The sequence below is a fragment of the Lampetra fluviatilis genome, chromosome 3 (assembly GCF_964198595.1).
Source record: "Lampetra fluviatilis chromosome 3, kcLamFluv1.1, whole genome shotgun sequence".
Classification (NCBI taxonomy): Eukaryota; Metazoa; Chordata; class Hyperoartia; order Petromyzontiformes; family Petromyzontidae; genus Lampetra; species Lampetra fluviatilis.
Genome location: NC_136277.1, coordinates 34,086,003 through 34,113,362, shown reverse-complemented (window position 1 = coordinate 34,113,362; position 27,360 = coordinate 34,086,003). Strand labels below are relative to the sequence as shown.

Below are 27,360 nucleotides of genomic sequence, written 5' to 3'. Positions count from 1 at the left end.
GCAGCTGTCGGCGCGAGCCGACGCGGAGACGGCGGCGTGCCGAGCGGCGTGCGGAGCGGCGTTTGCCGGGAGCGGCCGCGGTGGGACTCGCGTCTCGAGCCGGAGACGCTGCGAATGCAGCGTCGTGAACGGCGCTCGCAGCACTCGTCCCAACCGGCAACCCCAACGGTGAAGAATGGCCGGCATGGACCTGGGGCAAAAGATCAAATAACCCCCTGCCCCCCCTCCCCCTTCACTGCTCACCCGCCTTCGAATTTGTAATTTTCTTATCTCTTCATATCTCAGCGCCTGGGTCACCACTCCAACACGTGCCCCCCCCCATCCCCTCTTCTCCATACGCAGTTGCACTGCCTGCACACTCGATAGGCACACCACTGGGCAAGCCCTGAGCCAGTGGTCAACAGGCTTCCACATTCCTATGAACTAATTCTAGATTTGAAGCTTTCGTGACTGCAATGATTCATATTCTTAGGTTTTTTCGGTAAAGTCACGTAGGTAAAAACATTAAAAAGTAAAATAAAATAAAAATAAAAATCACGACGTTTCGGAGGCAACACAAGCTTCCGTCTTCAGGTGGTACCGTCACAGCCACTTGATACAGCTTTCGTGGCTGTCGTGATTTTTATTTTTATTTTATTTTACTTTTTAATGTTTTTACCTACGTGACTTTACCGAAAAAAATCCTATGAACTACTATTACTATTATGACTACAAAGCATCTAATGACGCCGAGGATCAAATCCCCATGGGGGGGAGCGAATCGATACAAGCCGAGAGCAGACAACATAAAAGTTTGAAAAAAAGATGAGCTGCGACTGCCCATTGTGAACCCAGTCACGATGGTGGGGTGTTGCTGCAACCCGTGGAGTACGCATCCCACGTGACCTCCAGGGGTCACACTCCACAGCACTCGCTCGCTCATCTCCCTGGCGACCTGTACCTTCTGGGCCCTGCACAGAGGCAGTACAGAAAAATGGGGTTTGTGTGGAATGATTTGCTGGCCGCACCTGTTTCCTCCCACGTGAATTTTTGTTTTTAAAACAATTGGCCAAATATCCCGATGTAGGATCTTCCCCAAAGAGAGTCTTGAGACTCAGCGAGAATATTCTGTATCTCTATTTTCGCAGTGCAGAGAGGAGGCGAGGATGTAGATGAGGGGGGTGGTAGGGGGCGGGGGGGATTGGGGGGGAGGTGGCAGAGGAGACATTGCTCCACGTCAAAGATATCCCTGCTACGATCGATCACGATGAATCATCATTGGCTAATGATTCATTGATTAAAATTGATTCTGACGCTCGTGACACACGGATCTAATTGTGCGTGTTCAAATCGATTTCTTTCAATTGATTTACGTTCTCAGTTTTTATAGCGAAATAGATTCTCAGAATGTTTTAGTGCAATCCTCACTGTTAATTTACATCGCGTCAAAAACGCAGTGGGATGATAGAGCCCCCACACACCTGTGCAAGCAGAACGAGTTCGGAATTTTAATTCTGCCTCGAGGTTTTTGCGACAAATCGTATGTATGTTGAACTTTGTTTGCACCGTACGTGTCCAATCGTACTAAGCCGAGGTGCGGGGGAAGGTCAACGAACAATCATTATCGTGATTGACGATGATGATGATGATTGCTTGACGTGGCACCAAGCCGCGGTGCCACGTCAGCGGGTTTCGAGTTCAAATCCCGTGGGCACACGCGAGTTGCACCGCTCCGATCACCCGCTGGAGCTGGACAATTCATCGCTACATCACGCTATGCCTTAGCGCTGGCCGTTCAAAGAATTAGCCAAGTTATAGACTTAAAGGGGGGATCTGTTTGCTGGGCAGTCTCGACCACCCTCACTCACAAAGGGCCCTGTTTTCACAAGACACAGGACCTGAGTCACATGCTGGTGAATGTTACTCATCGTCCAGTTGTTTTTATTGCGAAATCGCGGAGGTGTCTCCGCCACGACCGACATTCATCGCTGAATTCGGCCCCCGTGATTTCACTGCCGACATCGCCGGACTGGGGGTGACCTTAATCCAGCAGTGGACTGACCATGGCTGATGAAGATGACGACGGCGACGACTATGGGTGCATTCTTAACCTTGCAATAAACGCATTGAATCGCGCACGCGCCCGGCAACGAATGTCTGTGCTCCGGTTGGTTCACGCGTCGCTCGAGAAGGGGCTGGGGAGCCCTGTGGCCCGTGGGACAGATACGGCCGCGATTGCCATTCAAACACCTCCACCCCAACCGTGTCCACAAGGGATCGACCACTTGGGACTAATTGGGAACGAGAGGGGAACGTATTCAACCTCCCGATCTGCACGGTTGGCTACGCGCCTCCGATTCGCACGTTCGGCGACGTACGGTGCGAAAGAAGTTCAACATGCTACAATCCGCATGCCCACGCAATGTGAGCGCGACACCCAGCTGGAAGGGCCTCTCTGGACCCGGCCGTGGGGCACGTTGCTGGTCACGGCGCGGTTGGGCAACGCTCGGGTGCGCGTTCGCGTTCAGATTCACGCGGTCTAACGCAGACACATCTATTCTGGATATTGGTCGCGAAAGCCTACGTGTTAAACTGCGCGTTAGCGTGCCGTAGCCAGTAACATTGCATTGAAAAGAGCCGTCTGGCCCTGAGTAAGGGAAAGGTTCCTCCCTATTGTTGTACATCATAATGGGTGTTCGCGTGAAGCCTGCAGGCACCCTGTGTAACGTGAAATGTTTACGTGGCTTGGTTTTGTAATTTGTGGTTTTGCATCGATCTGGGGGCTCACCTGCTCCGAACCGATTGACACCGCAGAGAATTTAATATTTAGCTTCGACTCAAAACGTTGATATTTTCAATTCCTCACGTGACATGTGTTTCTGTTTGTGTTCTGCCTGCTCGTTATTTCTTTGCTGTACTTTTGTTTTCGTCTCCTTTGATGACCCAGGGTCACTCTTGCCAACAAGACTCATCCCGAGTCTCTTGAATCAAAATCAACTTGAACCAAAGTGCAACGGGTGCCCAGAGCACAAATTGGTTCCAGCTAAAGCAGCAAAACTGCATCGGTTGTGATGCATTTAAACAGCCAATGGGAGCAAATTGATTGGTAACCCCACTTATTACACATGGATACATAAATAAATTGCATCTACTTATGTAATGCCACCGCAGGCGGTACCATCGACGGGAATATCCCTGGTCCGGGCACGTGGGCTACCAGAGGCGTGATGTCTCCACCACGGCGGTTAAAGCAAAATGATTCCCGAAGTCGAATCGCAACTCGGGATCACGACGCCATGAATGTTTAGAGAGGGGGGCCACCGTTTGAAACGCAGTGGGTTGTGCAGCAGGCCGGACTGTGACCGCCACTGCATTATAACCGCATTAGTGCTGCTGCTGATGCTGCTGCCGCTGCTACCGCCGCCGCTCCGGTTATGAAATGGAAATCCTTTGAAAAGCAAATACGTACACACACACAGCCACACACACACACACGGCCACACACACGGCCACACACACACACAGCCACAAACACACAGCCACACACACACACACAGCCACACACACACAGCCACACACGCACACAGCCACACACACACAGCCACACACACAGCCACACACGCACACAGCCACAGCCACACACAGCCACATACACACAGCCACATACGCGCACGCATGTACATGCACGGGCACGGCGGACGAATATAATGCATTAGTCTGATAGGAAGGATTCGAATGTGCTCATCATAATGACTGCATGCATTAGTGACAAGAAAATACAACGCACCGGCACATGTGCAGCAAATCGCGTTAGTATGGATTAGCCACTTTCTGTTTCATTCAAATGCAAACCCCGGGGCCATTAGACAAAATTGTGTCATTCAAGCTAACCGTGACCCGTTCGTTTTTATGGACCGTGGGAGGTGAGAGGCCTCGTCAGCGTGAACCGCTCGCCGTCACGCTCGGGGTCGGTCAATCACACGCCGATTGGCGAGACCCCGGGGCCCGCTGGGCGGTGTGGTCATTGCTTTTCAAAAGACACACGGGGCCAGGAGGATAAGGTAGGACAGCAAGCAGGTTTTGGGGCCGGTCTGCACAAGCCTCAGACAGCTGTATAAATAATAAGGCAAAGATCCCAAAAGAGCCGTGAAGAGTACACAGCTGCTGTTCGCGAGCGCTGGTTGCGTGTCTACACAGCGCCCAGCCGCCTCTGTCTCCCGAGTGCTCTCACATCGTAGCAGGCACTCATTGCAGGCTGTTCACCAACACACGCCAGCACACACTTGCACACACACGTACTCACACCAACAATAGTTGCCTTTCACCACTCAGTGACGGTGACTTCCCCACAGCGCTTGTGCCAGGCCAGGTGCATTTTCAGAACACGTGAAGTGTCAAAGGCCCATTCGTAGGAGTCCACGGCGCAGACCGCGAGATAAATGGCAGGCAGATCGCACCAAAACTAACCCACACGAAGATTCCCCATAACACATCTCACAGTCTGTTTGTTGGGGCCAGTGCTGTTCGTGAGAGCTTATGAAGGCTGTCACGGCGCACAAGAGGCATTCACTTATGGCTGAGTCGACCTAGGGGAGGCCCAGAGCCGATTAAAATATTTGCAACTAGTGTTGGCCAGTTTTGCAATTTCTGACCTGGGGTCATCATCAGCATCATCATTTCTTCTGGGTCTATAAATCTGGTATCCAAATGTGAACAGTTAACGATGGTCATCTTATGGAGAGACTGGTCCCTGCCTGTGGAATTGTAAGAGAAGGCAAGATCTTCTGATTTTTTAAATAATAAGTGACGGGACGCGTCCACTGCAGAGATGGAGCAATGAAATCGGTGGTAGTAGCCCTGGGCTGTGGATAGATCATAGGCGATGGTGATGATAGTGATGATCAAAAGCTCACGCAGGAGCGAGCGCTGACCGTCGCTTTTCCGAGCAAGCGGTGTGTTTTCCACATTACTATACTGGGAGTCGGACACCCATTCACCGATGTGGGGCAAACATCGCAGCTGCTGCTGCAAGCTCCCTTCCTATTTGCGTTGCTCTGAGCAGGAGCAGCGGCAATCTGTGGACACGCGGAGAGCGAAATCTCTCCCTCTCTCCCCCCTCCCCTCTCTCTCTCTCTCTGTGCTGAGAGCTCTAATTGGGACCCATTCGCTCTCTTTTTTTTTTACGATCAGTGGAAACAAGAAGATGCTCGGTGTATTCGGCACTTTGTTTCGGTCATCATTTCGTAAAATTTTTTTTTTTTATTAAAAATTCGCTCTCAATCGGCGTGACACACGCGGCGCGCCGTCCCCCTCCGAGTGAAGAACCGCGGCCTCGCCGCTCATCGCGGCCCCCCTGCCCCTCCACTCCTGCCCGCTCCATCGCTCACCCCTCTTCATAATCGGAGGAAGGGGATGAGTTGGTGAGGTGGGAGGGGGGCAGTGTGGGGTGGGCTGGGAGAGGGCAGCGGCTATTAATGAGGTACAGACGCAACGGCCCTCTACACTTCATCCGAGGCGACCTTGAGCTGTAATTATGTTTTAGCGTAAACGTCTCGACACGTGGACCCTGACGCGAGGCTCAGGGGAGCGGAGGCGGTCAGCGTGGCTCCCACGGGGTGGTTCATAATGGCCGTGTCGGAGACACGGGACGTGAAACGGTTGAGATGCGTCCCCGGTTCGAATCCCGGGGCTGATGGTCTCAGCCAGGTCACCGTTGACTCGCACAGAGAGGGACCCATAGACTCACACAGAGACCCCATAGACTCGCATAGAGACCCCTTACATAGAGACCTATAGACTCACACTGAGACCCCCATTAACTCGCATAGAGACCCCTTACATAGATACCCATAGACTCACACAGAGACACCCCTTACATAGAGACCCATAGACTCGCATAGAGACCCCATAGACTCGCATAGAGACCCCATAGACTCACACACAGACCCCTTACATAGAGACCCATAGACTCACACAGAGACCCCCATTAACTCGCATAGAGACCCCTTACATAGAGACCTATAGACTCACACTGAGACCCCATTAACTCGCATAGAGACTCCTTACATAGAGACCTATAGACTCACACTGAGACCCCCATTAACTCGCACAGAGACCCCTTACATAGATACCCATAGACTCACACAGAGACACCCCTTACATAGAGACCCATAGACTCGCATAGAGACCCCATAGACTCGCATAGAGACCCCATAGACTCACATAGAGACCCCATAGACTCGCATAGAGACCCCTTACATAGAGACCCATAGACTCACACAGAGACCCCTTACATAGAGACTCATAGACTCACACAGACACCCCATAGACTCGCATAGAGACCCCTTACATAGAGACCCATAGACTCACACAGAGACCCCTTACATAGAGACCCATAGACTCACACAGAGACCCCTTACATAGAGACCCATAGACTCACACAGAGACCCCCATTAACTCGCATAGAGACCCCTTACATAGAGACCCATAGACTCACACAGAGACACCCCTTACATAAAGACCCATAGACTCGCATAGAGACCCCATAGACTCGCATAGAGACCCCATAGACTCGCATAGAGACCCCTTACATAGAGACTCATAGACTCACACAGAGACCCCATAGACTCGCATAGAGACTCCTTACATAGAGACCCATAAACTCGCATAGAGACCCCATAAACTCGCATAGAGACCCCTTACATAGAGCCCATAGACTCACACAGAGACCCCTTACATAGAGACCCATAAACTCACACAGAGACCCCTATACACTCGCATAGAGACCCCTTACATAGAGACCCATAGACTCACACAGAGACCCCCAGACACTCGCATAGAGACCCCTTACATAGAGACCCATAGCCTCACACAGAGACCCCTTACATAGAGACTCATAGACTCACACAGAGATCCCATAGACTCGCATAAAGACCCCTTACATAGAGACCCATAAACTCACACAGAGACCACTTACATAGAGACCCATAGACTCACACAGAGACCCCTTACATAGAGACCCATAGACTCACACAGAGACCCCCATTAGCTCGCATAGAGACCCCTTACATAGAGACCTATAGACTCACACTGAGACCCCATTAACTCGCATAGAGACCCCTTACATAGAGACCCATAGACTCACACTGAGACCCCCATTAACTCGCATAGAGACCCCTTACATAGAGACCCATAGACTCACACAGAGACACCCCTTACATAAAGACCCATAGACTCGCATAGAGACCCCATAGACTCGCATAGAGACCCCATAGACTCGCATAGAGACCCCTTACATAGAGACTCATAGACTCACACAGAGACCCCATAGACTCGCATAGAGACTCCTTACATAGAGACCCATAAACTCACATAGAGACCCCATAGACTCGCATAGAGACCCCTTACATAGAGCCCATAGACTCACACAGAGACCCCTTACATAAAGACCCATAAACTCACACTGAGACCCCCATTAACTCGCATAGAGACCCCTTACATAGAGACCCATAGACTCACACAGAGACACCCCTTACATAAAGACCCATAGACTCGCATAGAGACCCCATAGACTCGCATAGAGACCCCATAGACTCGCATAGAGACCCCTTACATAGAGACTCATAGACTCACACAGAGACCCCATAGACTCGCATAGAGACTCCTTACATAGAGACCCATAAACTCACATAGAGACCCCATAGACTCGCATAGAGACCCCTTACATAGAGCCCATAGACTCACACAGAGACCCCTTACATAGAGACTCATAGACTCACACAGAGACCCCATAGACTCGCATAGAGACTCCTTACATAGAGACCCATAAACTCACACAGAGACCCCCAGACACTCGCATAGAGACCCCTTACATAGAGACCCATAGACTCACACAGAGACCCCCAGACACTCGCATAGAGACCCCTTACATAGAGACCCATAGCCTCACACAGAGACCCCTTACATAGAGACCCATAGACTCACACAGAGACCCCTTACATAGAGACCCATAGATTCACACAGATCCCCATACACTCGCATAGAGATCCCTTACATAGAGACCCGTAAACGCACACAGAGACCCCTTAAATAGAGACCCATAGACTCACGCAGAAATCCATTACATAGAGACTCATAGACTCACATAGAGACCCATAGACTCACACAGATACTCCTTGCATAGAGACCCATAGACTCACACAGAGACTCCTTGCATGGAGACCCATACTCACATGAAATCCATTATATAGAGACTCATAGACTCACACAGATACCCCCAGACACTCGCACAGATTAACAATGTATAGCTAGTGGCAGCAGTTGGCAGTGCAGCAAATAGGTTAACTTGTATACACACACAAGTTCACAATCACAAATATACCCACAAACACACAAATAGACACACACACGAGCTCACGCACATGTATCGATGATAATGATGGAGATCATGGTTATTGACGACGAGTCACCGGTGTCAGAATATAAGGCGAGGACAGAGGGGAGGAGTTGGGGGGAGGGGAGGCTGTGGGGGGGTCCGGGGGGGTGAGGGGGCTGGGGTCTGGGAGGGAGTTGGGGGAGTAAAGAGACCTCGTGTGCTTTCCAGTTTCCAACATCCAATCATGAGCCCCCCCCACTCCCTTCCCACAATGCCTGCCCGACAGGTGACACGTGACCCTTTCTGTCCCAACAGCACAATGGCAGGAAGGACCGGTCCGAGGGGAGGGAGCAGGGGGTGGGGGAGGTGGGTGGGTGGATCGAGGGCATTTATTCTCTCTGCACTGACAGCGAGACACGATCACAACACAACCATCACCCCCATTCCCAGCGAGGCTGTTGGAGCAAGCGTTGTTAGCGAGCGCCTATTAAGGCCGGCACGGCATACGAGGGGGATGGTGTGTCCAACACACACACACACACGCGCGTGTGTGTATGTGTGTGTGTGTTCCTCGTGATGCATCCTGCGAGTCTGCATCAGCTTAAGCCCCACGTGACCTCGTCACTCCCACGCGCCACATGTTGCCAAAAGCGAGCGTGGCATCTCCATCATTCCCCCCGAGAGAGATAAAATAAATACCGCTTTGCGGGAAGTCAGCGTGCAAAGGTCGTCTTATGGACAGACTGGCTCCCGGCCACGGGAATGTGGAATATCGCCATTGGCTCAAGGTCGCCCAATTGAGTAAGGAGACACTTTGGCTCACCGTGGCAGTGATGCTGCTCACTCAGAGCGAGTTCGATGCTTCAATGAGCAACGAGGCGGTGCTCACCACGCGTTTACAGCCCTGAGCCAGTGGTGGAAATTCCACGTTCCTATGGCGGGGGGCGAGCCTCTCCATAGGACAACCTATGCTGACTTCCCCACAGAGTGAGAGTGTACTCATGTTGTTTAACCTGGAAAGCATTGCCGAGTCTCAAGACGCAGTTTCGCTTGTGGGTATGCGTGTGTGTGTACACACAAGCATATACGAGGGATCTTTGTATGTGTATATAAACGCATGACTGAACCTTGTCCTGGGCATGTCCCCTAGGTCGGTACAGCCTCAAATGAGTTCCTGATGCGCTGTGTAGAATTCAACACTGGGGAGGAAATGGCTTGCCGGCGAGCTCCTGGTCAACCAATAATGCGCTCGCTCGCCACGCTCGCTCGCCACGCTCGCCCCAACAGTCCGCTACGGGCTTCGTGGAGGTGGGGGGGGTCTTTGTAGACACAGGAGCACATCACGCACGCACGTACACACATGATGGTACGTGCGCGTTCCCCGCGCGCGCGTGTAAGACGACGGCCACGGACAATTACAAAATTAAAGCAACGCCACAAACAAACAACGACCCGCGGTCTTCACGAATAGGCAACGCCGTGATGTCCGCCCTCTCCACTCGCGGAGCGCAACCAATGCAACGCGGCCACAGACCCGGCCAGATTCGCGCTGTCCCAACCAACCTCGCTCGCCACGGCGAAATCTCCCCCCCCACCTCCACCACCTCCTCCTCCTCGTCGTGCGCGAGAGGCGACGGTTCCAATTCGTGGTTGGCCGCTATGAATGTCCAACGTGATATAACTGAGCCACTTTTCGCCGAGCGATCGTTTGTGGCCGGGTCGCTTCTGAAAAAGAGCCGTGAAGGCGTGAAGGCTCGTTGGGCCTTACCTGGTATAATCAAAATAGTAAATTGTAAAAAAAAATCATTAGAAGCACGCTTCAACGGCAAAACACAGCGGTTCCATGCTGGTCTGCTCATAAATAATAACACTGTGGCCTTAACATGACAAATATGTTTGTTGAACTTCGTTTGCACCGTACGTAGCCTAAAGTGCGGGAAATGCGCATACAACGTGTAGAAGAAGGGCCACTGATGCGCCATGAAGAAGGACCATTGTCCGAAACGTCGCCTATTAAAGATTGTCCCTTTGAGGCAGTGTTGGTAAGGAGCGCGTGGCGTTCTTGTTGTTTGTGCATCACTGCCAGCACAGCAGCAGCACCCAAGCACCGGACATGAGTTCGACACAGAGACGGGTGGAGGGCCCAACACATGTGTGGAGGGGGGGGCAATGCCCCCCATTTCCGTCCGCTTTCTTTTTACCCCGCGAGCAAAGAACCCAGGCTATATAAACACACAAACACACACGTGTAGAAACACACACGCGTGTACACACACACACGTGTACACACACATACACGCGCGTGTATAAAAAAAGACAAAGATTCCCCCGTATAGTCTTAACAGACTGTTGGGGCAAGTGCTGTTAGCGAGCACCTATGAAGGTCGGCAAGGCACGCGAGGGGGCGCGTTGCCAGCACCACACCCGACCGCCTTTGTCTCCCCAGTGGCGATATTTACACACCCCACCAGGTATTCATTTGAGGCTGAGTCAATCTAGAGGAGTCCCAGGACCGGTTCAGAAAATAGTCGCTGGTGTTGACCGTGTGCGGGAATCGAACTCGTGACGCCGGGGTTCGTAGTGCAGCGCGCTGACCGCTACAACTAAAATACACACACACACGTGTACACACACACGTGTACACACACACGTGTACACACACGTGTACACACACGTGTACACACACACAGGAGAGTGTACACACACACACACACACGTGTACACACACACAGGAGAGTGTACACACACACAGGAGAGTGTACACACACACAGACGCGTACACACAAAGATCCCCCATTTAGTCTTAACAGACTGTTGGGGCAAGTGCTGTTAGCGAGCACCTATGAAGGCCGGTACGGCACACGAGGGGGTGGGTGACCAACACCACGCCCGGCCGCCTTTGTCTCCCTAGTGACGGTATTTACACATCGCACCAGGTACTCATTTGAGGCTGAGTCAACCTAGGGGAGGCCCGGGACCGGTTCAGATAATCGTCACTGGTGTTGGCCGTGAGCGGGAATCGAACCCGGGTCGCCAGGTTCATAGCGCAGCGCGCTAACCGCTACACTACCGCTCCCCAAATACACACACGCACGTGTACACACACGTGTACACACACACACACGTGTACACACACACACACGTGTACACACACACGCACGTGTACACACACGTGTACACACACACACACACGTGTACACACACAACAACAACAACAACCGCCATTCGCCACTAAGTGGCGGTGACGTCACCACGACGCTTGTGCCAGGCCATGTGCACCTTGAGGCCACGTGAAGTGTCGAACGCCCGCTGGCAGGAGGTCACGGGGCAGACCCAGGTGCCACGGGTCGACTGACCGAGATGACCGAGATGACTGGCTGATGCACCACCTGTGCCCCCTACTGTGCCAACTTGCTGTGCTTTAGCCACCCGGCGCTCCGCTCGTTGTTGTGAGCGTCGCTCCTCCGCCCTCCGTTGTTGTTGGAGGGCGACTGCCTCCAACTGCCCAGTAGCGTCCTTCACGAGCCTCCTCCACTGAGGCCGATCTTGACACCGCTGGTACCAGTCATCGGCAAGTCCACTCAGCTCCACGTCCTCCTGTACCACATCACTCCATCTCTTCTCTAGCCCGTGCCGCGCCCGTTTAGCCCCCTCGATCCGGCCGAACAAAAGCTGTTTAGGCATGCGGTGGCTGGGCATGCGGGCTACATGACCCAGCCAACGCAGCCTTGCCTGCCGGAGGAGCTCACTGATGGGACTTTGCCCAGATCTTTCAAGGACTTGTGAGCTCCTCACACAATCCAGCCTGGTCAAACCCAGGATGGATCGTAGGCAGGCCAGCCTAAATGTTTCCAACCGGCGAAGATGCTCCACTAGGGGGGTCCACGTTTCGCAAGCGTAGAGAAGGGAGGGAATGACCGTGGCCGAGAAGACCTGAAGCTTCGTGCGGAGCGACAGACCAGGTAGCTTCCACACAGCGTTACGCAACCGATGAAAAGATATTGCCGCTCGACTGATTCGGAGTGAGACCTCTGCTGATAAACTGGAGCTGGTCATGAGCACACTGCCCAGGTATGGGAAACTCTCTACTCTCTCCACAACTGCCCCATCACCGATTGGGAGTTGTGGGGGCGGAGTGCCCGATGGTACAAAATACCCAGGCAGGTGCTTAGTTTTGGTGGGGCTGATGGTAAGGCCCCACCTCTTAGTGGCACACTCCAGCCTCAGCAGCAGCGTCTCCAACTCCTCTTCTGAATGAGCAGCTATTACCAAATCATCGGCATACATAACGTGGTTGACCAATAGGGAGCCATCCCTTGATCGCACCCGGGCGTCGATCAGCCTCCCATTATATCTGTACCAAATGGTAATTCCCCCGGTACAGCTATTGAAGGCTTCACGAACTACGCAGTCGAAATAGATGTTAAATAATGTGGGAGCCAGAGGACATCCCTGTCGCACCCCAAGGTGTACAGGGAAAGGCTCCGACTCCCGGCCACGTAGTTTTACCCGGGCCCGCTCACCATCATGAAGGTCCTTAATGATCGTGAGCAGAGGGTCAGGGACTCCGAAAGCACGAAGAACAACCCAGAGCCCAGTCCTACTGATGGTATCATAGGCCTTGACCAGGTCAATAAAGCAGAGATGTAGGTCTTTTTGGAATTCCCTACACCTCTGCTGTAGCAGACGGACAGAAAATATGGCATCTGTGCAGGACCGCCCTTTCCTGAAACCACATTGGGGCTCCGCAAGCCTCTCCTCAGCATGCCTAGCAAGGCGATGTTGAATAATCCTTGCCAGGACCTTACCCGGCACACTGAGGAGTGAGATGCCCCTGTAGTTGTTACAGTCTGTGCGGTCCCCCTTCTTAAAGAGGGGGACCACCAGGGCATCCTTCCAGTCCTGCGGAACCCGTCCAGTGGTCCAGACTGTTGTTATGATGTCATATAGGGCAGTCTGTGCACAAACGCCACCCTCCCTCAGCATTTCGCCTGGGAGATCATCTCTGCCCGGTGCCTTCCCTGGTCTCAGACTCCGGATCGCCCTCAGTACTTCCTCAACAGCCGGTACCTCAGCCAGCCACTCACAGGGGGTGACCTCTTCCAATATTTGAGGCACCGCAGCCTCAGCAGGGTTATCCCCACTTTGTGCCATGATGTTTTCCTGGCTGAGAGATTTTCCCTCCCCCAGGACCTCACAGAAATGCTCAGCAAATCTGCAAACCTGTTCCTGGGGGTCGGAGATTGGATCACCGTTTTTTCCTCTAATGATGGTAATAGGTGTGGCGCTGCAGGTTACTTTTTTGATGGAGTTAAATAGTGATTTGTGATCGCGGGCCACTGAGGCAGACTCCATCTCCTCAGCAACCCGCGACCACCACCCATCCTTACAGCGCCTTACGGCTCTCCGAACCTCCGAGCGAAGGCTGCGGTAAACCTCCTCATTCTCTGACGTGGGATGCTGTAGGCGATGAGAGTGGGCCTGTCGCTTTTTCTCAATTAACCTGAACACCTCCTCCGTCAGCCAGGGTTCCCGGGGAGGTCTGGACCGCGTACCCAAAGCAGCCATTGCAGCTGCATGAGTCACAGTCTTAAACCTCGCCCATTTACCCTCGACATCAGGTGGAGTGGGGGACGATGCCAACCCCAGCTGCAAGCGATGATGAAATTCTCGCTTGCAACTTTCATCAGCTAACTTAGACCAGGCCACTTTTGGTTGGAATGGGATCCTGGGTGTACACCCACCACCGGAGTGGAAGAATGGCAGGCGCATCTTACAGATGACTAGTCGATGGTCAGAGGGCAGATCAGCTCCACGGTAGGTCCTGGTGTCAAGGACATGGGCTCGCATCCGCTGGTCCGTCACTACGTAGTCCAGCAGATGTTCTTGCTTGGACCCGGCATGCATCCATGATGTTGTGTGGATGCGCCGATGCCGGAAGAGCGTGTTGGTAATTACAAGCCCATGGGCTGCACAGAAATCTAGCAGCCTCCTACCGTTGTTATTGAGCTGATCTGGCCCATGCCTTCCAATCACTCCAGACCAGGTGCCAGCATCATGACCAACTCGGGCATTGAAGTCACCCAACAAGATGACTCTGTCCCGAGTGGCCACTTTAGCCAGCACCTGTGACAGTAGGTCATAGAAAGCGTCTGACTCATCGGCTTTGCCTGCATCCCTCCACGGATGTTCGTCTTCGGTGGGGGCGTAAGTAACCACGACCACCACTCCTCGCCTCTGGTTGATGGGAAGGCGAGCCCAAAGTATCCTGGGGCTTACAGCTTCCCACACCTCACCACCACGCTCCCACGCCCCCTTCATTCTTTTGTTCAGAAGAAGAGCCACACCCTGTTGTTTGGCAGTCTCCTGCCCCGAGTAGAGGACTGTCCACCCCTCATGGTGGCAGGAGCCAGAACCGGTCCACCGGACCTCCTGAATGCCACAGAGATCCAGGCGGTACCGGTCCAGCTCCCGACAGAGGAGTGGCAGCCTCTCCTCCGCAGTGAGCGCTCGAACATTCCACGTGGCCATCCGCAATGGTTTTTCGTTGTTACTGGAGGAGCCCCGAGGGTTAAAATTCAATCTCCTGGCTCCGCCAAATGGGGTTTGGCCAGGAGACGTCATAAAAGCCTGACCCCCCGGGGCCTCCGGCACAAGCTTATTAATTACAGGTTTATGTTTAAATCGTAGTTTAGTGGTGGTTAATTGAAGGTGGAGGGGTTACCAGCCCCTCGCACCCGTCCAGAGCCCCCGTTTAGCCACTGTGGTGGTCACAGACGCCATGAGGGGAGAGGCCAATGGGCATTGGCCCTCCCCCCACAGCACTGCCCACGACAGTGTTGCCCGTCCGGCACCGCGAGGAGGTAGGAGGTTGTTTTGCCGGACACACACACACACGTGTACACACACACACACACGTGTACACACACACGCAGTTGGGGCCGGGTCCACGTGGTGGCTGGAGGCCAGACGGAGCCGACTCGCCCAGACTCCGCGAGACGCCGTCTCGCAGCCGTGGGGAGCGGTGATGGAGAAAGTTTTCGGCAAGAGTCGGACGGACGGACGGGAACTTTGAACAAGGCGTGAACCGGGGCCGAACCTATTCCTCGTGTGGTTCGGAGCCAGCGTGCCCCACAGCACACAGACACACACGCCCATCAGAGGCGATGGAACAGAGACTGAGATCAAGCGAGATTCCACACACACGCGTCTAAACCCACGTGCTGAGCACACCGAGCTGTTATACCGTACTAGTTTATGCCGAGTGAACCTATGGGAGGCCTAGACTAGGTTCACATGCAGATGTGGTGGTGGTGGTGGTGAAAATACTAGTTGTAGTAGTTGTAGTACTAGTTGTAGTACTAGTTGTAGTAGTTGTAGTACTAGTTGTAGTTGTAGTGCTAGTTGTAGTGCTAGTAGTAGTACTAGTTGTAGTTGTAGTACTAGTTGTAGTACTAGTTGTAGTACTAGTTGTAGTAGTTGTAGTACTAGTTGTAGTTGTAGTACTAGTTGTAGTGCTAGTAGTAGTGCTAGTTGTAGTTGTAGTAGTTGTAGTACTAGTTGTAGTACTAGTTGTAGTGCTAGTAGTAGTTGTAGTACTAGTTGTAGTGCTAATTGTAGTGCTAGTTGTAGTACTAGTTGTAGTGCTAGTTGTAGTACTAGTTGTAGTGCTAGTTGTAGTACTAATTGTAGTACTAGTTGTAGTTGTAGTACTAGTTGTAGTGCTAGTTGTAGTACTAATTGTAGTACTAGTTGTAGTTGTAGTACTAATTGTAGTGCTAGTTGTAGTACTAGTTGTAGTGCTAGTTGTAGTACTAGTTGTAGTACTAGTTGTAGTTGTAGTACTAATTGTAGTGCTAGTTGTAGTACTAGTTGTAGTTGTAGTACTAGTTGTAGTACTAGTTGTAGTTGTAGTGCTAGTTGTAGTACTAGTTGTAGTACTAGTTGTAGTTGTAGTACTAGTTGTAGTTGTAGTGCTAGTTGTAGTACTAGTTGTAGTACTAGTTGTAGTTGTAGTACTAGTTGTAGTGCTAGTTGTAGTACTAGTTGTAGTTGTAGTACTAGTTGTAGTACTAGTTGTAGTGCTAGTTGTAGTTGTAGTACTAGTTGTAGTACTAGTTGTAGTTGTAGTACTAGTTGTAGTGCTAGTTGTAGTACTAGTTGTAGTTGTAGTACTAGTTGTAGTGCTAGTTGTAGTGCTAGTTGTAGTTGTAGTACTAGTTGTAGTACTAGTTGTAGTTGTAGTACTAGTTGTAGTTGTAGTGCTAGTTGTAGTACTAGTTGTAGTACTAGTTGTAGTTGTAGTACTAGTTGTAGTTGTAGTGCTAGTTGTAGTACTAGTTGTAGTACTAGTTGTAGTTGTAGTACTAGTTGTAGTGCTAGTTGTAGTACTAGTTGTAGTACTAGTTGTAGTACTAGTTGTAGTTGTAGTACTAGTTGTAGTGCTAGTTGTAGTACTAGTTGTAGTACTAGTTGTAGTACTAGTTGTAGTTGTAGTACTAGTTGTAGTACTAGTTGTAGTACTAGTTGTAGTGCTAGTTGTAGTTGTAGTACTAGTTGTAGTACTAGTTGTAGTACTAGTTGTAGTACTAGTTGTAGTTGTAGTACTAGTTGTAGTACTAGTTGTAGTACTAGTTGTAGTGCTAGTTGTAGTTGTAGTACTAGTTGTAGTACTAGTTGTAGTACTAGTTGTAGTTGTAGTACTAGTTGTAGTAGTTGTAGTGCTAGTTGTAGTACTAGTTGTAGTTGTAGTACTAGTTGTAGTACTAGTTGTAGTACTAGTTGTAGTTGTAGTGCTAGTTGTAGTACTAGTTGTAGTACTAGTTGTAGTACTAGTTGTAGTTGTAGTACTAGTTGTAGTACTAGTTGTAGTACTAGTTGTAGTTGTAGTACTAGTTGTAGTACTAGTTGTAGTACTAGTTGTAGTTGTAGTGCTAGTTGTAGTACTAGTTGTAGTTGTAGTACTAGTTGTGCTAGTTGTAGTTGTAGTGCTAGTTGTAGTGCTAGTTGTAGTACTAGTTGTAGTGCTAGTTGTAGTACTAGTTGTAGTGCTAGTTGTAGTTGTAGTGCTAGTTGTAGTACTAGTTGTAGTGCTAGTTGTAGTACTAGTTGTAGTACTAGTTGTAGTTGTAGTACTAGTTGTAGTGCTAGTTGTAGTTGTAGTGCTAGTTGTAGTACTAGTTGTAGTGCTAGTTGTAGTACTAGTTGTAGTGCTAGTTGTAGTTGTAGTACTAGTTGTAGTAGTTGTAGTGCTAGTTGTAGTACTAGTTGTAGTACTAGTTGTAGTTGTAGTGCTAGTTGTAGTACTAGTTGTAGTGCTAGTTGTAGTACTAGTTGTAGTGCTAGTTGTAGTTGTAGTACTAGTTGTAGTACTAGTTGTAGTAGTTGTAGTACTAGTTGTAGTACTAGTTGTAGTACTAGTTGTAGTACTAGTTGTAGTACTAGTTGTAGTACTAGTTGTAGTGCTAGTTGTAGTTGTAGTACTAGTTGTAGTTGTAGTACTAGTTGTAGTTGTAGTACTAGTTGTAGTAGTTGTAGTGCTAGTTGTAGTACTAGTTGTAGTGCTAGTTGTAGTACTAGTTGTAGTGCTAGTTGTAGTGCTAGTTGTAGTTGTAGTACTAGTTGTAGTACTAGTTGTAGTTGTAGTACTAGTTGTAGTAGTTGTAGTACTAGTTGTAGTACTAGTTGTAGTGCTAGTTGTAGTTGTAGTACTAGTTGTAGTACTAGTTGTAGTGCTAGTTGTACTAGTTATAGTGCTAGTTGTACTAGTTATAGTGCTAGTTGTACTAGTTGTAGTGCTAGTTGTACTAGTTGTAGTGCTAGTTGTACTAGTTGTAGTGCTAGTTGTACTAGTTATAGTGCTAGTTGTACTAGTTGTAGTGCTAGTTATACTAGTTATAGTGCTAGTTGTACTAGTTATAGTGCTAGTTGTACTAGTTGTAGTGCTAGTTGTACTAGTTGTAGTGCTAGTTGTACTAGTTGTAGTGCTAGTTGTACTAGTTGTAGTGCTAGTTGTACTAGTTATAGTGCTAGTTGTACTAGTTGTAGTGCTAGTTGTACTAGTTATAGTGCTAGTTGTACTAGTTGTAGTGCTAGTTGTACTAGTTGTAGTGCTAGTTGTACTAGTTGTAGTGCTAGTTGTACTAGTTGTAGTGCTAGTTGTACTAGTTGTAGTGCTAGTTGTACTAGTTGTAGTGCTAGTTGTACTAGTTGTAGTGCTAGTTGTACTAGTTGTAGTGCTAGTTGTACTAGTTGTAGTGCTAGTTGTACTAGTTGTAGTGCTAGTCATACTAGTTATAGTGCTAGTTGTACTAGTTATAGTGCTAGTTGTACTAGTTATAGTGCTAGTTGTACTAGTTGTAGTGCTAGTTGTACTAGTTGTAGTGCTAGTTGTACTAGTTATAGTGCTAGTTGTACTAGTTGTAGTGCTAGTTGTACTAGTTGTAGTGCTAGTTGTACTAGTTGTAGTGCTAGTTGTACTAGTTATAGTGCTAGTTGTACTAGTTGTAGTGCTAGTTATACTAGTTATAGTGCTAGTTGTACTAGTTATAGTGCTAGTTGTACTAGTTGTAGTGCTAGTTGTACTAGTTATAGTGCTAGTTGTACTAGTTATAGTGCTAGTTGTACTAGTTGTAGTGCTAGTTGTACTAGTTGTAGTGCTAGTTGTACTAGTTATAGTGCTAGTTGTACTAGTTGTAGTGCTAGTTATACTAGTTATAGTGCTAGTTGTACTAGTTGTAGTGCTAGTTGTACTAGTTATAGTGCTAGTTGTACTAGTTGTAGTGCTAGTTGTACTAGTTGTAGTGCTAGTTGTACTAGTTGTAGTGCTAGTTGTACTAGTTATAGTGCTAGTTGTACTAGTTATAGTGCTAGTTGTACTAGTTGTAGTGCTAGTTGTACTAGTTGTAGTGCTAGTTGTACTAGTTATAGTGCTAGTTGTACTAGTTGTAGTGCTAGTTGTACTAGTTGTAGTGCTAGTTGTACTAGTTATAGTGCTAGTTGTACTAGTTGTAGTGCTAGTTGTACTAGTTATAGTGCTAGTTGTACTAGTTGTAGTGCTAGTTGTACTAGTTATAGTGCTAGTTGTACTAGTTGTAGTGCTAGTTGTACTAGTTGTAGTGCTAGTTGTACTAGTTGTAGTGCTAGTTGTACTAGTTATAGTGCTAGTTGTACTAGTTGTAGTGCTAGTTGTACTAGTTATAGTGCTAGTTGTACTAGTTATAGTGCTAGTTGTACTAGTTGTAGTGCTAGTTGTACTAGTTGTGGTGCTAGTTGTACTAGTTGTGGTGTGAGTAGTGGTGCGAGTCGTCCCGTCCTCACCTTGTCGTCCTTCCCCTTGGCCGCGCCATCGTCCGCGCTGCCCCCCTGCCCACCGCTGCTGCCCCCCTGCCCGCTGCTGCCCCCCCGCGTGCCGTTCCGCAGCGCCTTCCCTGGCGGCCCCGCGGCTCCCGCGGAGCCAGAAGCAGCAGCAGACGCAGCAGCGGCCGCAGCAGCAGCAGCTGCAGCAGCTGCAGCAGCGGCGTTAGCAGCAGCAGCGCTCTCCACCTTGATGAGACGATGTTTCTGCGACAAGAACTTCACGTCCGCTTGCTGCTGGCCACCACCACCGCCAGCACCAGCAGTGGCCGCCGGCGACTGCTGCTGCTGCTGCAACTGATGCTGCTGCTGTGAAGCAGTCCCCATCTGCTGCTCCGCGTCAGTCGCCTCCTGCTGCTGCTGCTGCTCGCCCTGCATCTTGATGCGCTGCAGGGCGCTGGAGCAGGGTCCGCTGTAGGGGTCCTCGAAGTCCTTGTCCTTCTGCGCGCGGTAGGCCGACAGGAGGAGGTCACCGGTGAGGGCCGGCCCGGGGAGGGCGACCTCCACCGCCGGACCGGCCGAGGTCTTGCGCCGGTAGTCGGGCTTGGGAGGCTGTGGCGGGGCGCGCTTTGCGCCCAGCCCCAAGTGCTCCTTCAGCCATTTGGCCATGCCAGCGGTGCTGCTGCTGCTGCTGCCGACGGCGACGACGACGACGATGTGGAGGAGCCCTGCTGCTGGACGAAGCCGCGGCGCCCGGGCGCACCGCCGCCCCGGGGTGTGGCGACCCTGGCCAGACCGGCACCGGCTCGGCTCGGGGTCAGTCGGGTCGAGCGCTTGGGTTGTCCGGTCGGCTCCGCCTCTCACTCGCTCCCCTTGCTCTGTCTCCCTCCTCGGGCCCCTGTGGTCTGAATGCCGGGGGGATGTTGTCTCCTCCGAACGCGAGATCCCGCGCCTGCGCGCGCACGCGGTGAAATCGGAACAGAACCACCTGCTTGAGATGGGGACAGAACCAGAGGGCAGAGACCTGCTTGAGATGGGGACAGAACCAGAGGGCAGAGACCTGCTTGAGATGGGGACAGAACCAGAGGGCAGAGACCTGCTTGAGATGGGGACAGAACCAGAGGGCAGAGACCTGCTTGAGATGGGGACAGAACCAGAGGGCAGAGACCTGCTTGAGATGGGGACAGAACCAGAGGGCAGAGACCTGCTTGAGATGGGGACAGAACCAGAGGGCAGAGACCTGCTTGAGATGGGGACAGAACCAGAGGGCAGAGACCTGCTTGAGATGGGGACAGAACCAGAGGGCAGAGACCTGCTTGAGATGGGGACAGAACCAGAGGGCAGAGACCTGCTTGAGATGGGGACAGAACCAGAGGGCAGAGACCTGCTTGAGATGGGGACAGAACCAGAGGGCAGAGACCTGCTTGAGATGGGGACAGAACCAGAGGGCAGAGACCTGCTTGAGATGGGGACAGAACCAGAGGGCAGAGACCTGCTTGAGATGGGGACAGAACCAGAGGGCAGAGACCTGCTTGAGATGGGGACAGAACCAGAGGGCAGAGACCTGCTTGAGATGGGGACAGAACCAGAGGGCAGAGACCTGCTTGAGATGGGGACAGAACCAGAGGGCAGAGACCTGCTTGAGATGGGGACAGAACCAGAGATCAGAGACCAACTTGAGATGTGAACGGAACCAGAGAACAGAGACCGACTTGAGATGTGAACGGAACCAGAGATCAGAGACCAACTTGAGATGTGAATGGAACCAGAGATCAGAGACCAACTTGAGATGTGAATGGAACCAGGGAACAGAGACCGACTTGAGATGTGAATGGAACCAGAGATCAGAGACCGACTTGAGATGTGAATGGAACCAGAGATCAGAGACTAACTTGAGCGGCTGCGGCGGCTGCGCTGAGGAGGGAGCGAGGCGAATGTTGACGGCGGCGATGCGATGCGCGTGCCACCTCCCCCAGCGCCGGCTCGCTCCAATTAGCGAGGCGGCGCGGCTCGGGGCGATGAGACGAGGATGGGGAGGCGGGGGAGGAGGGGCGGAGGGAGGGGGAGGAGGGGGAGGAGGGGAGGGAGGAGGCGCGTGCTCGCGCGTGTGCGCGCACGCCGGCCCCGTGGCCACTTAAGTTGGTTTTATTTGTTGGGAGGAGGGGAGAGCAGAGGGGAGTCGTGGGGAGAGGAGGGGACGGCGAAGAGGGAGGTGAGACGAGTGGACGATTGTGGCTGTATCGGAGGCAGCGATGGGATCGCGTGCGGCGGCGACACGAGGCGGCAGCAGCTGTTGTTGTTGTTGGTGGTGGTGGTGGTGATGATGGTGGTGTTAGTGATGATGATGGTGGTGTTAGTGATGATGATGGTGGTGATTGTTGTTGTTGGTGGTGGTGTTAGTGATGGTGGTGATTGTTGTTGTTGGTGGTGACGCTGAGAGTGCGCACGCCCACTGCGTCGCTGGAGGGAGGCGAGCTGGGGGTGGAGGTGTCCCGCAGAGACTCTCGCACAGCGCCAGCGCAGACGCGGAGAGGCGCGCGACGTCTCCTCGAGAGGAGAGGGCGAGAGGGGGGGCGGGGGTCAGGGAGGGAGGGAGGTCGATAGGCGGGGGTGCGACTGGGGAAGGGGTCTGGGGTGGGGCTGGGGGTCGCAGTGGGGCTTGGGGGAGGACAGGGGTGGATGTGGAGGGTGGAGTGTGAGGGGGTGAGGGTGGAGTGTGAGGGGGTGAGGGTGGAGTGTGAGGGTGGAGTGTGAGGGGGTGAGGGTGGAGTGTGAGGGGGTGAGGTGGAGTGTGAGGGTGGATGTAGAGGGTGGAGTGTGAGGGTGGATGTGGAGGGTGGAGTGTAAGGGGGTTGGGGTGGAGTGTGAGGGTGGAGTGTGAGGGTGGAGTTTGAGGGGGTGAGGGTGGAGTGTGAGGGTGGAGTGTGAGGGTGGAGTGTGAGAGTGGAGTGTGAGGCGGTGAGGGTGGAGTGTGAGGGTGGAGTGTGAGGGGGTGGAGTGTGAGGAGGTTGGGGTGGAGTGTGAGGGGGTGAGGGTGGAGTGTGAGGGGTGAGGGTGGAGTGTGAATGGTGAGGGTGGAGTGTGAGGGTGGAGTGTGAGGGGTGGAGTGTGAGGGGGTGGAGTGTGAGGGGGTGAGGGTGGAGTGTGAGGGGTGAGGGTGGAGTGTGAATGGTGAGGGTGGATGTAGAGGGTGGAGTGTGAGGGGGTAGAGTGTGAGGGAGTGAGGGTGGAGTGTGAGGGGGTGGAGTGTGAGGGGGTGGAGTGTGAGGGGGTGGAGTGTGAGGGGGTGAGGGTGGAGTGTGAGGGTGGAGTGTGAGGGAGTGAGGGTGGAGCGAGCAGAGAGCGCCTCCCCTCGGCAAGCTGGGGTCGTGGGGGAGCGAGCGGTTTGGGGTTTGGCGGGGAATGGATCGTGGGAGCCCCTCCCCCCTCGTGCCTCCTTTGTCCGCGAAGGGGGGGGGTCATGGGATTGAGGAGAGGGATGTCGGTGGGGGCGGGGGGGGAAGGGGAGGAACGGACACGCGACCTCAACACAATGGCAGACCCGAGTCACTCGATTTGGAGTGCACACACACAATACAAATTTCCCCTGTGTCGCCTTTACAGGCTTTTAGGGCAAATGCTGTTAGCGAGCACCTATGAAGGCCGACAAAGCACACGAGGGAGCGGGTGGCCAGCACCACGCCCTACTATGACTCCCTAGTTGCGATGTTTACACACCGCACCATTGACTAATGTTAGGCTGAGTCCTCGTCGGAAAAGCTGAGTACATGGAAGGAGGTCACAGGAAGGATTTCAGCATCATGGGTTAACTGAGATAACTGGCAGATACACAATCTATGCTCTTCACTATGCCAAATTGCTGCGTTTTAGCTGCCCGGCGCTCTGCTCATTGTTGTTAGCGTCGCCCCTCCGCTCTCCGCTCTTGTTGGAAGGCGACTGCCTCCAATTGCCAAGTCCAGTAGCGTCCTTCACGAGCCTCCCCCATAGAGGCCGGTTTGGACATGGTACGTCCACTCAGCTCCATATCCTCCCGTACCCCATCAGCACATCTCTTATCTAGCCCGTGCGACTCACTCTCCCCCCCACACACTCTCACGCACACACTCGCCCGATCACACAAGTCCAATCAGCTCCACATCCTCCTGTACCGCATCAGCCCATCTAGACCCTCGCCCGTGCCGCACCCGTTCAGCCCTCTCTATCCGGACAAACAAAAGCTGCGTTGGCATGCGGTGGCTGGACATGCGGGCTACGTGACGCAGGCAACGCAGCCTCGCCTGTCCGAAGAGCTCACTTATGGGACCGTGTCCAGATGTTTTATGGATCTGTGAACTCGTCACACAATCCCGTCTATCTAAACTCAGGATGGATCGTAGGCCGGCCAGCCTGAACGTTTCAAACCGGGGCAGACGTTTCTCTCAAGGGGGTCGACGTTTCGCGAGCAGAGCTATGAGAGGGCAAGAACTGCGCCCAAGAAGGCGAGCAGTTTCTTGGAGTGATAAGGCCAGGCAGCTTCTCCGGGCACGTGACCGTGAGTGTGGTCCGGGGGCATTGGGGGGAGCGCGGCTTGGAGCGGAGAATCTCCCTCCCTCCCTCGCTGGTCATTGTCGAGCCGGGCGCGGGATCCACCCTCTCCACCCTCGCAGGAAGACCCCGCGACCCCGGGCAGGATGCGCGGCTCGAGCCGACCCCCCCACCCCCCCACTTTCAGTCCCCTCTCTCCTCTGTATTCCGTCTCCACTCTCCCCCCACCCCACCTCTCTCTCACAGCGCTCTCCCCCTTCTCTTCCCACTCTCCCCCTTCTCTTCCCACTCTCCCCCGCGCTCTCTCCCTCCACTCCGCGTTGACTTTGGCCGCCTTCCTGCAGCGTCAATAAACAATGGCTCGTTTCTGCTTTTTGTTTTATTGTGTGCCTGCTCGTCGGCTTTTACGGTCCTCGCGACCCGTGCGAGCGCGTGCGATTGTGTTGATGTATGAGCTGCTGTGTGTGTTAGTGCCTGTGCGTGTGTGAGTGCCTGTGCGTGTGTGTGTCGGTTTTCTATCTTGGTGATCGGTAGTGGAGTGGTTAGCACACTGCGCTGTGAACGCGGGGACTCGAGTTAGATTCCCGCTCACTGGCAACAGAAGTGACGAATATCTGAACCAGTCCTGGGCCTCCCCTATGTCGACTCAGCCTCAAATGAGTAATTGGTGCGATGTGTAAACATTAGCACTGGGGAGACAAAGGCGGCCGGACGTGGTGCGGTGGTTATCCACCCCGCCGTGTGTCGTGCCCGTCATAATAGGTGCTTGCTCACATCACCTGATCGCAACAGTTGATTAGGATGCGAATGAATCCGTATTTTCAATCAAAATCGAGACCGGGAATTGAGATGGTACACTCTACGTTGAGCGCTCTGTGGGGGGCTGGGGGGAGGGGGGGCGCAGAACCCCCCCCCCCCCCCCCCCCCCCACTGCTGAAGACTCAATCCCACCTATAGAAATGTTGGTACAATTTCGAACGCCAGTGACGCTTTTCTTAAACTGTTCCTCATATACGCGGGGGGGGGGGGGGGTGAGCTCTTGAGCAGAATTTATGTTAACAAAAGCAGAATCTGCTCATTCTGTTTAGCGTTTGTTTAAAGCCTGTTTAACATTAACTGCGTCAATGACCCCTGAGTGTGTGCCCCCCCCCCCCCCCCCTCTGAGTTAACTACATCTGCGAAAAAAGAGCTTCATGGCTCATCGGATTCCTCCAGTAGCGGTATAAATACAATATTCTGCTCTGATTCTAAAAAAACAAGGTCACGACCGCTGCTCCACCCCTGGAGGATTTGTCAGGATTTGTGATTTTGGCTGAAATTGCCACGGGCGCGACTTGGCCGCCCTCTGCTGGAGACGCGGAGGGACCTTCCGATTCAGCACCGCGGAAAGCTCCCGGTACAAACCGACCCGGACCTGAGATTCTCAGGCACCCACCCGGACTCGTCTGCTACTCGGTGTTGTTCTAGGAGGCGCGAGTCCCACGGGTCTCTGCGCGAGCCCGTGGGCGAGTCTGTGAGTCTGGACGCCGCGACTCTGCGGCTCTCGCTACGAGTCGCTGCGACTAACTGATGATGAGAATTGGAACACAAAGCCAGCGCGTGTTGGTCGCGCAGCGCCAGTCCTGGACTCACGAAGGCCACTTCTCCAGGGCAGCTTCCCACGCAAAGCCAAGAGCGCCGATTCAAATTAAAATCGTCGCGATCTAAATTAAGATTCTATATCTTCAATTGAAATTCGAGCTCGCCAAGGTTACGAGATAACGCGTGACCCGATCGCCCCAATCATCAGGCGCGTGTAGCGTGCGATGACGTAATCTGAGCGCAGACGATCGGCGAGCGCGTGCAGGCGTTGCGTGGCGGGGCGCGAGGCACGGAGGCTGAGACCGCTTTCTTAATCATCATGACGAGAGGGCAGCAGACGAGACTCTGGTGTCCCCCGCTTCCACTGCAGGGGGCGATTGCGGTCCTTATGCTGCCTTGACAGCCCGTATTGCATGTGGTGGGAATTCTACGTTCCTCTGACGAGGACTAGTTTGTCTGCATCAGAGTAACACAATAAACAGCTGCTGTTAGTTCCTCTGCACCAAGTCCAAATAGTGTACCCTCAAGTTATTGTACTCATTTTAGTGACCCAGGAATTGCGATTGATGGTGGTGACAATAAAAATGTTGAATTGATGATGAAGTAGAATTACTATGATGATAATGATGATTTGTTGACACTAATTCTAGATTCATGATAATTATATAAAATGTTATTATATTATTATGTGGACGATATCATTACAAATAACCACCGATGATGCGTTCAACATCCAGAACACGTGCAAATACCGCGTGGCTGGTAAAATAGGATGTCGCCAAACGTTGACTCTCCCACCGTGGTGATTGTGCCGTTCAACTAGGCTTAGGACAGACAATCCCATCAGGGACTGGTGCAGGAGATTGATCAATTAATGTAATTAAGAGGAGCCCGTTGGTATAGCATAATTAAGCAATTCGTCTGTGCAATGTTAAATCGTTTTCACGAGTAAACCAACACTCTCGTCGCTTAATTGCAAATTTAATTTCTTAATTACTTCGGCTTTTATTTCACAACATGCGCTAGGAGCACTGAAATCTCATCATCATAATAATAATCAGGGTATCAAGTCTCCGCTCGATTAGGCCATTTAATGTAATCAATTTAATAACGAGTTATTCAAATTTATTCCCTGTTTACCGAGATGTATTTAAACTTAAATTCATCACGTGAAATAATATTTGCGTCACGCGCTTTGTCAATCCACTGCTGGATGAAGGCCTCTGCGTGCCGTCAGAGGGATTGTTTGAGCATTCTTCAGCGCGCTGGTCAGTGTGGCTTCGTGGAGGGGGTAGGATCACGAGTCACAGCTCACTCTCCACTACGGTCACATACCAACCCCCGTGGCCGAGAATCGAACTCATGTGGCCGAGCTCATAGCAGCAATGCGAGACCCACCGGGCCACTTTCTCCCGCATTCTTAAAAGCATCAGAGTCGCAAGGCCATTTCGCGGGAGGCGCTGCAACGTTGAGATGTTTGCCCACAGCCGATTCCATTGGGAGTGAGAGTTTGGCTCCTCAGATAACTCCCAGCACCGCGCATCAAGATGCGAGGCGACATCACTCAATAGGTCACACAGATGAGTAATTGCGTAAGAAACCTATTT

The 27,360-nt window shown here is 52.0% G+C and overlaps 1 protein-coding gene across 3 annotated transcripts in view; it reads right to left on the bottom strand.

Moving 5' to 3' along the window:
- LOC144931055 (SH2 domain-containing adapter protein B-like) overlaps positions 1-21,670 on the bottom strand; it is a 91,856-nt gene extending 70,186 nt beyond the window's left edge. Inside the window, exons 1-3 of one of the 3 annotated variants that reach the window (XM_078854956.1) lie at positions 21,541-21,670; positions 21,273-21,287; positions 19,673-20,635 (exon numbers count right to left, since the gene is read on the bottom strand). In XM_078854956.1, coding sequence (XP_078711082.1) covers positions 19,673-20,317 — 645 coding nt within the window. In that variant the 5' untranslated portion in view covers positions 20,318-20,635; positions 21,273-21,287; positions 21,541-21,670. Of the gene's footprint in view, positions 1-19,672; positions 20,636-21,272; positions 21,288-21,536 lie in introns of all 3 variants that reach the window. The other 2 variants (XM_078854955.1, XM_078854954.1) reach the window with 2 other exon arrangements.
- Positions 21,671-27,360: the final 5,690 nt, after the last annotated feature.